Here is a 16004-nt window from a genome sequence, read left to right as displayed (position 1 = left end):
TTCTTTTGACTGGTTGCAGTTGAAACCCTGACTGCTTTTCTGAAAGGCAACCATCCATTTCTAACTGCGCCACTTTTGTTTGATAGGACGTTTTCAATAAGTGGATCATCAAGCTTTCAACGATTAGATTGCAAGAACTTCCAACACACTAACCATCTTCATTATCAGGTTTATCACCAAACACCAACTGGGCCAAAACGAGCGGTTGGGGTGAGAGATGATAAAAGATTCCCTCAAGTTCAAGAAAGAAAAGGGTGAAATACATCACAGTGAGGCATCGTACGTATCAATGTCTCATACTTAATTTGTCATTTGATACATTGCAAAATCTCTTCAAAATCTGCCTGAGCTGCAGGCTCTGTTGTTAATCTGGTTCAAAATCAAATCTTGGACTTGGGTGTTAACTCAAGAACTTAAATTGCCCACCAAGTATTTGTTGTAATTCTGGATAAACAGAAGTGGAGTGAAGCAACTGTCAAGAGGAAAATTATGTTGTCCACCTCCAACAAAGATGTCCAGGAGAAAAGGTAGGTCCCTTTCCCAACTCACCAGGGGCCAATCTCTTCAGGGCTAGCTCTCCTTTCCTGCTCATGAACACCATCAGTAGCCTGACAAGCTGCTGAGCTATCAGACAAATTGGCCTGGTTTGCAGGTGAGACTAAGTCCTTGGACTTGTTTACAATCAAAGCCTGGATCAATATAATCACCCAACTACTGAAGAACATCAAGCCCAGTAAAGATGAATGTTCACAGCTCCTCAACATGTTCATAACAGATTAACACACACAAACTGTTGCAGAACCTGACTTTAAATCCAGTTTATGATGCTAAACTATAAAAAAGACATCAGAACTTTCTCATTGACATTTCTTTTGGGGAACCCATTACATAGCTTATTCCACTATGGTTAGGCTAAGCCTTGTCTAAGACCCCTATGAGATTTTTTTTTTTTTTTTTTTTTTTTTGGGTCAAGAAGAGCATAGGTTAGGCTAAGGCTTGTCTAAGAGCTATGAGGTCTATGATGCTGTAATAATGGCTAGCTGCAAACAGAAGATACTCCACCAGTCACGGTGCCATGAAAGTCACTCTTAATAAGACAAGGAATATTACAGTTGAGATTCTGAAATCTGAAGTACGAGCTTCAGTCTTTAATCCAATAATGCATTGGCATCATTTTTCTGATGCAGTAGCTCTGTTAACTTAGAAGAGTACATATTTCTCTTCCACCACAGAATTTAATGTTTAACAGCTTTCTGTTCATCATATTATAGGATAGAACCAAAACAAAACAAAACAAATAGAAAACCTTAAACCCAGAGAATTACCAAAATGCTTGTAGTCATTTTAATTAGGTACTAATTGATTCACCCTTGCTAAGTTGATACATTAAAAATGACTGCAGCAGAGGTTGATTCTGTTTCTTTCTAATATTTCCTTTTATAAGTAGATGCTACTGGAATGGGCAGATCTCACCATATAGCCTTTTAGCTGAATAAATATACAAGTATAGTTTTCTTTATTAGTTCCAACTTTTTAATCTTCATGATCCAGCATTCCTGATTCCTCCAAACACCTTAAGAAAAGCAATAAATTTTGCAATTTTCAGGCTTAAAAGGCCAAGATTCTAAGATGACCACAGCAATCTTCAACCTTAAGTTTCCCTTATCTCCCTTGCATGCGCTGTTTGGTATTTTGGTTATGAGAAGTAAAGGAAATCCTCCATGATAGAAGCACAATGATAATATATATACAAAAGTAACCTTTTAAAATACTAGCTTTCCATTTTGTGTGAAGAAGATAACCCAAGAGACAAGGAAGTTTGATGTTTAGATATACAAAAAAATACTTCTATTATTAAAAAATAAGGAGATAAAAAGATGGTTTCTATGTATAATTGCAAGAAAACAATAAACAAGTCAAGAGGGTAAACTGAATGTGACAATTGAAGGAAAACCTGCCTTTTAGGTTATGTTTGGAACCAAGGAAAAGAAAAGTAAGAAATTAAAAAAAAAAAAGAAGGGGTCACCTAAGGAGACACAATTCAATCATAATATCATGATGTCTTATTGGAATTTTTAGCATACAAGTTCTTCTATCCACATCCCATCAATTACCCAGAAGAAACGGTGAAATTCAGTAAAAATATAGGATCATCTACATCCAATACAGGTTTTACTGAATTTTCAACAAAAGAATGATTTAAAGAAAAACAGAGAGATGCACAGGAAGAATTTATACATAAAAAATAAAATAAATAAATATTAGGCTTGTCAAAGATGAACTTTGTGATCTTGTATGGAAGTTGCAAAAAAGGAGGGGGGTTCTTCACTGATTGGTTAGGCTTATTTATAAATACTATTTTAATTTTTTCTGTGCAGTTTTATTAGGACCTGTTCAAAACTCCAGATTGACCTGGATTCAGCTAATTTGTCGTGCAGAAAATAAACTTTTTCTTGGCAGAACATCCAGAGAATAAACCCAGAAAACTCTTTTAAGTATTGAAATAAGGATAACCCATTTCAAATCAGAAGCAATAATTCACTTCTCTCCTTTCTGATCTTATCTTTTCTTTGCTGTAATGAAGGACGAAACATGTGTGGAAAATCACAAACACAGCAAAGCAAGATAAGTGATGAATTGCATATAACCAATAATGGTTCAAAAGTTGTCATTAGCTAGCCCCCTCTTCTACTGTTTTATCTTTGATTGATTGACATTTATCTAATCCAATTTGTAGTTTGCCACACAAACATGAAGAAGTAAACGAAAACGACAGAGAGAAAGAGAGGAAAATGGTAGGAAATATTTAAATTTGTTCTCTGATCACGAGTTTTGCCAGTGTGTGGTTCTTTCTTCTACAGTTCTACTGGATTTATTCAAAATAAGGTTAGAAAGTCAGATAAGCAATCTTGCAGAGTATATATCGTCAAAAATGTTTCCTTTCAATAAGTTCAAATTTTTCTCCGATGATTTTGATTGTCATCTTTGTCAAAAGGTCAGACTTTTTGAAGGTGTTTGGTAACAAAAATCTCTGCAAATGGGTTTTCTTATCATCCAATTGGCTTGGTTTATATCGGTGGGATGTCTCTTTCTTGTGATTTCATCACCTCGCACTTAAGAAAATGCTTAATCCACCACTGTACAGCCTAGATTTCAACGTGTCCATGGTAAACCTAACCACTGAAAAAACACCAGACTTGAATCTCCCAACTGTTATGATAGATGCCTGAGCCTCCCATCACCTTGTAAATATAAATATCAAGAGATTCAAAGAAGACAAATGAAACACAATGGGTCAGCTTAATATGATAGGTTAGCACTAAGCCACTGAACAGGTACCTAACATTTGTATTAGGGTTGGCATCATATCAAAAGTTCAAATTCTAGAATGGGCTATCTAGGAAAAGGCTACCAAGAGTAGAGTGAAAACTACTCAGAAAGGCGAAATTGCTTCAGTCATGTGCATGACTGTCAAGCGAGATTTTGGTCCGTCGGATCCAAAATTTCGGTCGATCTCGACTATTGAATTTCAAGGGTTGAGATCGATCGAGATTTCAATCTAATGGCCCAAAGTGTTTAGCTTGACCGTCCTGCACATTAATGTGCAAGATTGAAGCAAAGTCCTAAGAAAGGCTATCTACTGCTAGAGTGTAAGTTGCCTAAAAGCAAAAGCGTTGTGGTATCTTATGGGGCTCACTTTGGTGTATCAGTAATAGATTAAGTCAGCCTAATATAGAATAAGTGAAAGAACTTAACTCAATTCATTACTTCAGCTTTGGAACTTATTGATGCATCCATCAAATATCTAACAATATATAATAGACATTCGTTTTAATTTTATATTTGTGAAGAGCATTCTATAAGAAACTTGAAAGGCGTGTGAGAAGGAACCGTTGAAGCATTGAAACCCATTCACCATTGATGGTGACGTAGAAATCCCTTACTCTTTGAAGAGCCCTTATCATTTTGATTCCACTATTTTTGCATCCTTATATAGGACCTCAAATTCAAGACCAACTACTAAATTTCTAATATCAATTCTTGCTTACAAGTCATTAACGCATTAATTAACACTGTTAACATATTAAGTAAACTAATTAATGTTTCCTAAACCACCCAGTCCAGGAATCACCTGCTCTCTGAATCATTAATAGATTAATACAAATATTACAACTAGAAGTAAACTAAACCTCTCTCTCACGTTCTCTCTTAACTATAGGCTCAGAGATTGGACTGTGAGCTGAGATGCTACAGAGTCTTGTGTGGTTTAGTTTAGTAGATTAGTTATGTTTAAGCTTTTTAATAATCCAAAAAAAAAGAATTAAACACAATTAAGGAAGCACGAAGAGCTTAGTTTACTGGTTGACCTCGTGGTGAGCTCAGAAGAAGCCATGGATGTGCGTGCTTCTGTGTATGAAAGGACAAGAGCTGCGTGCGTGTGCGTTAACACATGAAACCCACCAGCCACCAGGTGTGTGTGTGGGTGGCACCGACCTTCCCCACCACTATTCCTCGCTTGCAGTGCAACTCTGTAACTACACCACTTCCTTCCCAGTCATTATCTTAGCTTAATTACATTACTTTGTTTGTAATCTTGTGATTAATTTAGTGAAAATGAGAGATCTCTCCAGCCCATGAACGCATTAATGGTTGTAGATACTATAATCTTATGCACACGTATGGGTGGTGACCCACCAATCCTAGATGATGAAAGGTAATAGAAAGTTAGAAACAACTGGCAGCTCAGATGCATTGTTCAATGTCCACCCACTAATTTGATTAAGAAAAGAATCAAATCCATGAGGTGGGTGGCCATGGAATCAGCCCAAATTGGCTAAGTTGCTCTGTTTCTCCTACCGCATCTCCTTATCCTACATATTCCTATTCTTGTATTTTGCTTAATTTCTAATCTTGGATTCTGTCAATGCATGTTCTTGCTACTTCCTTCAAGATTCTTTGTTCATTTCAACTATTTGATGAATGAGGCAGGTGGGTTAGCTGAGGTTTTCTGATATTGGCTACAGAGACCTGAACCCAACTCAAAGTTTGAATAAGGCCAACCAACACAACTCACCCAAAATTTTTATATTTAGATGGGTTCATGGCTCAGGCACATAAACCCTGAAACAAAAGACTCAGAGAGAGAGAAGCTCTTTAACACGTTGCCCTTTTAAGTATGGCAAAGATGGTCTCCTACGACTTCGTCAGGTCATTTTCAGGTTAGAACTATAAGAAGCATATATACTTATCCCAAAGCATGCTTAAAGGTGAAGGTTTACATAACTTATGAAAAAGAAAAGAAGAAAAGCTGAGGTTTCTCTCATCTCTTCTGGTCGTCTATGAACTTTTACTACCGTAAGCATTCTGGATAAAGAGAGAGCCAGAAGCATGGCCCAATGAATGTGAGAACCGAGCACCATGGACCCATGTTTTTACCAGTTCAGTCAAGACCAACCCTCTTCTCAGGGTTTCACTTCACGCTTCAGGCCCCAAGAGTCCAATCACAAGATTCCAACTTGACACTTGTTCATTTGGTCCACTAGATTCTAACCCAGAAATGGTATGTTTGGTTGCACAAAAAGAAATAACCCCAGCAACAACAATAGTCTTTCTCCCACTTCCCATTAGCAAGAAATTCTTTTTCACCATCTCCTTTTCCATTTTTTCCAGCCTTGTCAAGTAAAGCAGGAAGCAGAGTCTCTCTCTCTCTCTAGACCCACAGACAGATGGTTTTGGAAACCCATTTGGCACCAGAGGGAAAGAGAAATCAACAAAACCTGTTAAACAAACGGATATATCACAAAATTAGGGAGTTTTCAGTCCTTTCAGGGTTTCTTCCATCATCCAGCCAACAACACCAAACTTCAGTGTTGAACAATCCATACTGTTAGATCCACAGATCTCAAATAAAGATTTACCTCATTATGGGTCCTACACTGTAAAGAAAATTAGAATAGCTTCCTCTTATCAAACTCAATCTGAGTTCCAGCAACACTCAAAAGTCAATCAAAATCATTAGTTTGCTCCTTACCATCAGTTGAATAGTCACATTCAAAAAGGCAAGGACCCAAAAATTTTCCTCTTTTTTTTTTGGCATTCACATTCTTTGCTTGGTGACAATGATGATGATAATGGTGGTGGTGATGATGAATTGATGATGATGATGATGTGATAAATCTAATAATCTTGGAACCACTGAAAAATCCAAATAAATATTGGGAAAATATTCAAAAGGGAAGAGAAATCAATCTTTCTTCAAATCTCTTACAACAATTTCTGGGCGTTTTCCCTGATTCTAGAATAACTGAAGTCAACTACCACTTGAAGAAAGATAACTGAGTCTTCATTCAGAAAGAAGCCTGTATAAAAGCAGTGAAAGAATTTAAAGATTCCCAACTTTCTCCTGAATCTCTCCCATTCTTCATCATGGATGAACATTCTGATCTGTGATCTTGAACCAATAGGAAAAATCAAGCCTCCGATCCTCCAAACTCTGATGAGGGCTCCTACCCTCCCCATCTCTTTTATGATAAATAGAGAAACATTAAAATTGATCACCTACAAGTACACCATGGGATGAGTGAACCCCAACTAATACAGAAACATACATTTCCTACATCAATGACATTTCCACGGAACCTTGCGCCTTGGGAGATCACCAGGCCAGACTACATGTTGCCCATCACCAGGTTTCTGCTACGAATGACATTCCAACTGCCTCGTGAAGTTAAAATTGATAGGTACTACCATCTTTTGACAAGGAACTTCTGCACCTAAATGTGGGTTCTAAAAGGCACCTGCAATATTCTTCTCCGGCAGAGCTGAAATGACTATAACTTGTTCACTGGCAACCATGTTTTTGTGTAATAGATGGCATATCCTTCCACACTAGCCTACAAATATAACCCTACAAGATTGTCACAAATTCTGGTACGTCATACCTGATCCCTTCTAGAGATCGGTACATATATAGCTTCTCTACAGCATCATCGCTTGCAACGTCTGGATCTCTAATTACTTCAACCACCAGGTGAGGCATTCTCCGAGCGACCTCTTTACAACCTTGAAGAGTGAGTTTACATGATGACATCCATAAGAACCTCATGTTGTAGTAGTGGTGCAGACCAGAAAGCAATGCAGAATCCCCAAATGGGCTGTCCCTGATCTCAAGCTTCTGCAATTTAGGGCAACCCTCAAGCACATACCTCACAGACATATCACTGTTTCCAGCAAATGCAACAGACAAGGTGCGGACCAATTTCCCATACTTGCCGATGTAAGCAAATGCCTTGTCAGTGAGCAATCCAGACACTGCAAGCCTTGTGAGCTTCTTACAGTTCATTACAATGGCTCCAAACCCTTCATCCATGGGTTCCCCTGTCACATGATCAGGCCGGTGGCGTCCCATTATACAGAGACGGAAGACCACAAGCTCAGGACAGTTCTTTGACATAGCCACCACAGCTGCATTTGTCATCTCCTGGCAAAAATATAGGATCGATCGCAGCTTTCTACATCCCTCAGAAATTGCAAGAAGGCCCACTTCAGAAACAAAACCTTCACCATCTTCACGGGCATCCATGGGGAAGACCCGAAGCTCAAGGAGTTCCTTGCAAGTTGCAGCCACAGCCTGAAGCCCTTCATCGCATACAGAGTCTAGGACCTGCAGGGATACCAACCGATATATAGGACTCAATTTTCATTAGCAAATTAAGAACTAGATTTTGCCAGGGACTAGAACCATAAGAGACACTAAAAAAGAACTCATACCCAGAAGGTCTGAAGCTTATGGCAGTGACAGATAACCGATCGAAGTTGTTCAGCATTGATATTGGCATAGCTTAGATTGAGTGAGGTGAGTTTAGCACAGACTGGATAGATTGTTGGGAGATAGTCTGGCGAAATATCGCTGAATCCCGACAGACTGATTAAGGATTTGCACATGGCAAAAGCCTGAGAGAGACTTGCATCCTGATCTTGTGCTGGCTGCTCCAACAGGCTGAAAGACCCTGTTCCAAGATGTGTCAATTGTGGAGCTCGGAGCATCAAGTGGTGGAGCTGCCCAAGAGAGATATGCCTATTAAATTTCAGCCTCCTCAAAGAGGGCGAAGTAGCCACCAGTCTCTCCAATGCTTCAAAGCTTACAGGCCAGTCAACGCAATCAAAGATGAGAGACTCAAGACATGTCCCGGTCTCTGGGAAACAGGATATCCAGTCCACTTCATCTTCCATAACCTCGGCATCAATCAGATCAAGAACTCGAAGTTGTCTGCGAAATCATCAAACATTTACTAGAATAAGGTGAAGAACTGGTGGATTTCCTTCAACGAATTTTGTTTTATTATTCTGTGTTCTCAATCTCTTCCCTTTTAGTTATAAAATACTTGCATTAGCAGAAACGATTTAGGAGCAAAGAGCAAACAAAAGACAACTTGGGAATTGATCGTACAGTAGGATTCAGAAAATCATTTCAAGAAAGCCCAGACGATTAATAACCGCAAAACCAGGCATATGGTAGGAACCAAATCTAAAATGTATGCCCTGTAGAATTCCAACATGATACAGATGATGGCTCCAAAAACCATTTTAAACGCGCAAAGATAAGGGGGGAAAAAACTAGATCATTCATAGCCACAAATAAAACGCATATTGGAAAGCAAATCGAGAATTGGGAGAATTGGGTGCCCTATCTAGTCTAACATACCAATCAAGTTTTTAGGTCAGCAAGAAAAACCTAAAATGGTTCCAACTCTGCATAAATATTCATGGGACAATGGCACCTTCAAATTTAATTCAAGATAATTCTAAAGGCAAGTGAAAAGAAAAGAGATATTCCTCAGGTAAATTGAAACTAGACGATTAGGGAAACCCACATACCTGCACTTGCTGGCTATGGCAGCAAGGCCGCTGGTACTGAATCCATCGCAGCAAACGATTACAAGCTCTTTAAAACACGGGAAAGAATTGGCAAGAATGTTCAAATCTTCATCAGTGACAGACATACGCTTCAAGTGGACCTTTTCCAACAAGGGATTAGCAGAAGACAAGGCAGAAACCCAGGGGAGGAAGTGGGCACCCCAATTGTGAGGCACCAAACTGAAATCAGCGAACCTTGGCTTCCCTTTCAGCACCAAAGACTTCACCTTTCGGAACCTATCGATCGCCCTGCGAGGTGACACAGCATAACAGTTGCCGATAAAGAGCTCAGAGCGAGTCAGCGCCTCAGCCCTATACCAGGACTTGCAAACAAGGGAGACAGAGTTGCGGTCACGGCGAGATGTGAGGAAGAGAAGTACGTTCTCAAGAACGTTCTCAAGGACTTGATCTGGGCACGGCAAGAGACAGCTCATGGTCTTGTTGGATGATGCTTCATGAGATACGCCACCGTCGCCGCCACCAGAGGTGTTGCCACCGAGATCCACCGTTCTGTCTTCATCTTCAGACATTTCAGTCTTCTCTTCTCTCATGACACCCTAAAAACTTCCGATCTAACCAACCCTATAAGAATTTAAAAAAAGACTGATGGGTTCGATTTTTAATAGCTCCCTTTTCAGATCACATAGCCCACTTCTACTTCTCACCCAGATCACACCCACATCAAACGAGAGGAAACAGAGGAACTGGTAGATCGTTAGATAGACAGAGAGAGAGATGGGTGAGTGAGTTTGGTAAAGTAGGGTAGGGGTGAGGATTAGAAGAGAAATGAAGATTCAAAAAATAAACAATCATAAGTTCTAATGGAAGATCAGAGAGGGTGAGATAAGGAACACTAATTTATTTGGTCTCCACTCTGCTGTCTGCTCTGTACCTTGGGATTCTCCATACCCTTCTCAGTCTCCCTTCTCTCTCTCTCTCTTCCCTCTCTCTCTTCCCTCTCTCTCTCTCTCTACTCTCTCTCTACTCTGCACTGCTGCAATGTCCAAAGGGCATTGCAAAGACCCTTCCCTCATCCATTATTTGGGTTTTCTTCGACGGTCCCCCTCCCCTGGCCCCTTCCTTTCCATTTCAATTTTTTAACCTTTTTGTATTTGTATATATTTTATCTCTCAGTCTCATCTCCTCCGTCTCTTTCTATTCTCGTTGTCTAGCCATGGAAAAAGATGGGAAGAAAAAATTAAACAAAAAACGGTGGAAATTTTTTTATTTTTAAAAAATTGAAAGACCGGATGTAATTGGAAGGACTTCTTTGCCTTTAAGGTGTAGCTGAGCTAGCATCCTTTGTCAGTTTTTGCAGTGCTTCAGTCCTCTATTCAGATCTGAATCTAATCTTCTTAGCCGCCCCCTATTGGTCTATTTCCTTCCTACTCCTCCCAACCCTTCACTTTTTCCTATCTTCTCTCATTTTTCATGAAAAGTTGTGTTATTACTTCCAAAAGTCTCAAAATGTTTGAAAGCAACAGAAGTTAACAAACCCAAACAAATTGGATAACAGGTGAAAAACCCAGTTCATCTGAACCGTCCATTTTGTTCAGTTGTTCTTCTTTTCATCTCATCAGTAGTGCCCATTAGCTGTGCTGCCCCCTGCTCACCACAGCACAGGAAACCAGGAAGATAGATAGTAGCTACCCACCCAGATTTAACAGAGCTTCCAAACTCCAATAATGGGAGCAGATGAAGACCCCTTAATGTGATCATTTTAATGTGTTCATTCACTAGTTCAGTTTCATTCAATAAATTTCAAGGTGAATCCTTTGTATTGGTAATGCTGTTCTATGTTTTAATGAGAATTCTTGTAGTCTGCCTGCACAATGATGACAACAAGCATATAGTCCAAGGAAATCTTGTGTTCGATCTAACCCTTCTTTCATGTCATCCAGTTACCATGACAGGCTAGAATGGCAAAAAAAACCAACAATTTATAATTTTTCTTCGTCATATTCTTTTTCTCTTACAACAAAGGCATGATTTTATGAGTCAGACATTCAAAACATCATTGGATGATCAAAGAGATGCTGACCAAATGGAAGGTCTCACTTATGGCCTTATGGGCGTTTGTTCCACGCTCATTTTAACCAGATAAAAGAGAGAGAGAGAGACAGAGAGACAGAGAGAGCGATGGATCATCTTCCCTTTTTGTGTAATGGGTATTTATCTTTTCTGGGAAAGGTGTAATGGAGTATACATTGAATGAAATCAGTATCTATGTTATGATTGGTTTGGAATTCTAGACCGCTGCTTTGTCAGATTGAACCAATTCGTTGAACCAAAATTGGGTTTTCTGTTGCTTGATTCCTCGCCAAAGCATCTTTGGTCAAACCCAAAAAGAATTGATTCAATTTCATGTAGACCAAGTAAAAGTCTACCTGGGTTGTCTTTTATTTAGACCAATTAAATGGGTTTTATTGCCGGTCTAATTGGGCTGCCTATTGGATTTTTCAAGTAATGATTCAAGTTTTCATATTTTGATCCTGCTAATTGGAGGTGAATTTTTGACCCAACAAAAAAAAAAAAAAGAGAGGTGGATCATTGATGACAATCTGTGTTTACAGATTCATTGAACTCTTAAGATTTATCTATCTCTCGACTCTCATATCAGCTCGAAGATTTTGCAGTAGAAGCATCAGTCATCCAATCATAGAGGATTTCCTAAACTTCATTTTGAATGTCAAAAAGAAAATCGTATCAGGACAGAATTCTTGATGATATAATTACTAATTTATATGTTTATGTAGTTGTTTTAAATTTTTTTCAACCTTAATGTAACATCCATTATTAATGGTTGTGACATACTATGATGGGAAAAACAATTCATTAACTTTGAGGTAACTAAAAGTAAACTATATTTTTTTTTTGTATGTTTTTATTAGTTTACAATTCAAATTGATCTTAAATATTTGAGGTGGTTCCCATGTTCTTCATCTTCTATTGAATATTTTAATATAATCTTAAAATACTTTAGTTACGTATTTCATTAGAGAAAGTTTGGATTATATTTTGATCCTAGTTCACCCACCCACTTCCGCTACCCAAATCAAATTACATTACGTGGATTTGGAAATTGACTTTAAATGTGCATTGACTTTTTATGCAAAATATAGATAGTAAATTTATAGTTTGGATAGTAAATTTTTTATTTGGCGACGGTTTCTTGTAAATCGTCGGGAAAAATGCTTATACGGCGACAGTTACAGAAAAAATCATCGCCAAAAACTGGTCTTTTTGTAGTGCTCCTACTTTTACCAAGATCAACAAAGAGTCAAATGTACATACACGATATTTCCCCAAAAGAAAAGTATATACAACTAAGCACTCAACAAGTGAACACTTGACTGATGCATTTGGGAGTACTTTATGTATCTAAATAAAATAATCTCACAAAGGCAAGGTGTCTTTACTAAAGAAAAAAGTTTGAGTGGTTAATGTAAACCATACTTTATATGAAACAAAGAGAATAGAAAGAGTTGGCGTGCAAGTTCGATGTTGATGGCTTGAACCCACCCATACCTTGCCCAAAGTCCAAACAAGCACTGGCCTCAAAATTGTAGCCCTAACGGTTAAGTTAAGGTTTAGTTTTAAAGCCAAGTCAAAGTTGAGTGTTCAACCAAGGCTGGTTTATAGGGTACTTTTGATAAGAATAGAATAACATTGTGTAATTGTGCATTGTTTTGTCGTTTTGTGGGATGGGTAAGGTCTAGATCAAAGGTTAAGCATGTAATTTTACACAGTCTAGCACAGTGTTGTAAGGTCGAGCCTGGACGGAGAAAATTTAGCTCATCTCCTCACAAGAATGGTATTCAAATATCATAATATGGGTCCCTCTTAAATGTATACTATGGAGGACCTAAAGTGACCTCATACATTAACCTATAAAAGGTGATCCAGCCACCCAAAGACCAATGAGCTTACATAGGAACAAGAGCTGATAAGGAAAAAAGCCTAAGCTAAGACATATTTGGATGGGATTCCTTTATAGATATAATGGAGAATTTGTAGGTATTGATAAGAGTTGTTGTGGACTGGTTTTAATTTTAAATCCTTTCAAAGTCAATATAAATGGCTCTGCTCTTTACCATAATACCCCTATTGAAGGTATAAGGCAGGGTGATTTGCTAGTATAAAAATGTAGGACTTTTCTAGAGTGATGATGGGTTTTTTCAAAATAATAAAATCTTGAGTGGAATGTGTATTTCCAAAGGTACCCCTAGTGTTCATCATCTCTTGTTATACTTATCTCAAACCTTTGCATTGGCTTATGAAATCATCTGTTTAGTTCAAAATCTTTGAAAAATATGGACTTTTATTCAGCAAAAATGCTAATTCTAAAGATGAAGGAGAAAACACTTCTTTCATAGATTTCCATATTCAAGCATAGAGAGGGAAATTAACTTCACCTTGTACTATACCAAATTAGTGTTATGGAAAAGAATTGCTATTAATGGTTGGGTAACTGAAAAGCCCATTACCCATTAAGGAAATACTTTCTTAAATTGAACTTCATCAGCCCTCCTTTGTAGGGTTAAGGCTTTTACGCTTATTAGGATTTAGGGTTAAGGGTTAAAGTCGAGCTATGATATTCAAGGTCAAGTTAGAGTCATGGTTTGAAAAAGCTTGCTCCAATAACCAACCTTGTTAAAGCCCTTGCTAATTATTCACATTTAGAACTATGTCAAGTGAAATGACAGTCATGCCTCATGATAGGTAAAAAAATTTACATAAACACTGCAATCATTTCACATGACATTGTATTTAGCTGTACTTAGGTAGCATTCACTTTCCCTAATTAATATAATTAAGGGATAATTATTGTTGTCTCCTTGTATTATAGCTTAATTACTACTTCATCTCCTATATTTCTTAAAATTACTAATCTAATCTTAGACTTTACCTATAATTATTGTTGCCCCCTACCATTAAACTATGTTAGTTAAGTGATGACGTGATAATTTTATTTGTTTAAAAATTCCAAAATAACCCTAAAATTTTATTATATTATTTACACTTTATATTAAATTACATTATTACCTTAGTAATTAGGAAAAAAATTTAGTAGCTCATTATTTTTTAGCTTTTTTCTATTTACTTTTCAAGTTGGTGTTATATTTTAGTTTTTGTTATTTACTTTCTAATTTGATGTTATCAATTTTAAGAAATTTCTACTTCCATTAGATTCTCATTTATTTACTATATAATTTAGAAGTTCCTTTTTTTTGCTTTTTTTGGAATTCAAAATAATAAGGATAAAACTCTAAAATTGGTACTTTATCTGATTATAAATGAGAATAGTATCATATTGTGTTTTGACCTTAATTTTAGAAGGACAAAATAAATATTAAACATGCAATTGTAACGGTTTCTTAACACTTAGTGAGGGGAAAAAAATTTTTTGGGGGGGACCCCCAAAAAAAAAACCCCCCCCCCCCATTTTTTTTTTTTTTTTTTCCCCCCCCCCCCCCCCCCCCCCCCCCCCCCCCCCACGTGGAAGAAATTAAAAACACATAGGACAAAACAAATGCATTATAATAAGAAACAACAACCAATATCCCTATCTCCTCTCTCCTCTTCTCTTCAATCCAATTATCTCTCTATCTCCTCTCCCTCTTTCTCTATTTATCTCTCTCCTCTATAAGCGGAAAAAACACCCACAAAGTCTTCTATTGAATGGGGGCAACAATAATTTCATAAAAAGTATGGTTCTTTTAGTAATTAAGCTATGGTATAAGAGGGTAACAAAAATTATCCCTATAATTAACATATAAATTAAATTCAGTTAGCACCATTAATTAAGCTCCTATAAGCCTATATTAGCATATATCTTGATTGTCATGAGTTACTAAAAAAATGGTTTACATTCAGAAAAAAAAAGGAAGAGAAAATAAAAAAAGCAAAAAAACATTATTAATAAAAAAAATTAAAAAAAGTTAGGGCTTATTAATATAATAAAATAATTTAGAAGTGGGACCTAAAAGGAGTCTTATAAGGGCCAATCTAAAAGGGGTAAAAAAAAAAGAGGGGTGGCGGGGGGGGGGGTGGGGTGGTTTTTTTTTTGGGTCGGAAAACTGAGGGGGGGGGGGGGGGGGGGGGGAGGGGGGGGGGGGGTGGGGGGGGGGGGGGGGGGGGGGGGGGGGGGGGGGGGGAGGAGGGGGGGGAGAAAGAAAAAGAAAAAAAAAAAAAAAAAAAAAAAAAAAAAAAAAAAAAAAAAAAAAAAAATATACCCTCCCTAAGTTTGTAAACTATTATATTTATATATCCTGAAATATGCTTAACACCATTATTTTAAATTGAAATAAAATAAAATAAAATTCAGCCTTGCTGAATCTTTTTGCAAGTTAAAATAAATCAAGTACTTAAAAATCAGTCATTCTAGTCCTATAATGGAAGATGGAATGGTCTTCCCCTCCTCGGGTGCCTTTTAACTATCAATTTTTGAAAGTCAAAAAAGGAGTGTATATTAGTTAATGCATTATCACGTCAAGAGAGTATATTCATAAGAATGAAACTTGACAAATTAATCGGATCCATACAAGTGGTGGAACATGTGGCTTAATTCGATACAAAACAAAGAACCTTAGACTGATTCATGAAAAAGAATATATAGAAAAGAGAACATGTCTAGTGGAACAATCTGTATCCTCTTTGAGCATCTACTGTTCCATCTGTTTGAGCTTTAACATATACAAAGTTGAAGCACTTAAAAAATTGAAAACAAGTTCCACTTTTAAATGATTGAATACAGAAACCATAAACAGTAGGAAGGAGTAATCCAATCTTTTTCAGGGAAAGAGGAAAGTTTTATTAGAAACGACAAGAAGGGCTGATTCAACTCCTACTCTACCAACACTAATCAATCAAGGTTCCTTATCTACTTCTAATTTGTATAGTTTTCTCTATAGAGAAGAAATGCTTTGTCTTCCATGGCTAGGTTGAACTACTGTGCTTTTCTTTGTCTTTGCATGGCTGATGCTGAGCCTGTAAGGATTTGTAACCTCAGCACCACAGTTTTTTACTCTTTCCAAACATGGTATTCCAGCTCTAGGTTGTATAGTGTTTTAATTATGAGACAACAA

The 16004-nt window shown here is 37.4% G+C and overlaps 1 protein-coding gene across 1 annotated transcript; it reads right to left on the bottom strand.

Annotated features, from left to right (window-relative positions):
• Positions 1-5409: 5409 nt before the first annotated feature.
• AFB5 (auxin F-box protein 5) lies at positions 5410-9960 on the bottom strand. The gene is made up of 3 exons (XM_089154559.1): positions 8878-9960; positions 7771-8269; positions 5410-7663 (listed from the first exon to the last, which is right to left on the bottom strand). The coding sequence occupies exons 1-3, from the start codon at positions 9465-9467 to the stop codon at positions 6908-6910; spliced, it is 1845 nt and encodes a 614-aa protein (XP_089010685.1). The 5' UTR covers positions 9468-9960; the 3' UTR covers positions 5410-6907.
• Positions 9961-16004: the final 6044 nt, after the last annotated feature.

This window comes from Hakea prostrata, chromosome 5 (genome assembly GCF_041222555.1).
Source record: "Hakea prostrata isolate BN-2017 chromosome 5, UWA_Hpros_2, whole genome shotgun sequence".
NCBI lineage: Eukaryota > Viridiplantae > Streptophyta > Magnoliopsida > Proteales > Proteaceae > Hakea > Hakea prostrata.
Note: the sequence above shows the minus strand (reverse complement) of the source record. Positions and strands in the feature narration are given on the sequence as shown.

Bases quoted from the DNA above. Each gene is read 5' to 3' on its own strand.
- AFB5 (XM_089154559.1), bottom strand. From the start codon at position 9,467: ATGAGAGAAGAGAAGACTGAAATGTCTGAAGATGAAGACAGAACGGTG. The intron at 8,270-8,877 runs GTATGTGGGTTT...ATGATTTCGCAG, and splicing joins GCCATAGCCAGCAAGTGCAG to ACAACTTCGAGTTCTTGATC. The intron at 7,664-7,770 runs GTATGAGTTCTT...GTATCCCTGCAG, and splicing joins ATAAGCTTCAGACCTTCTGG to GTCCTAGACTCTGTATGCGA.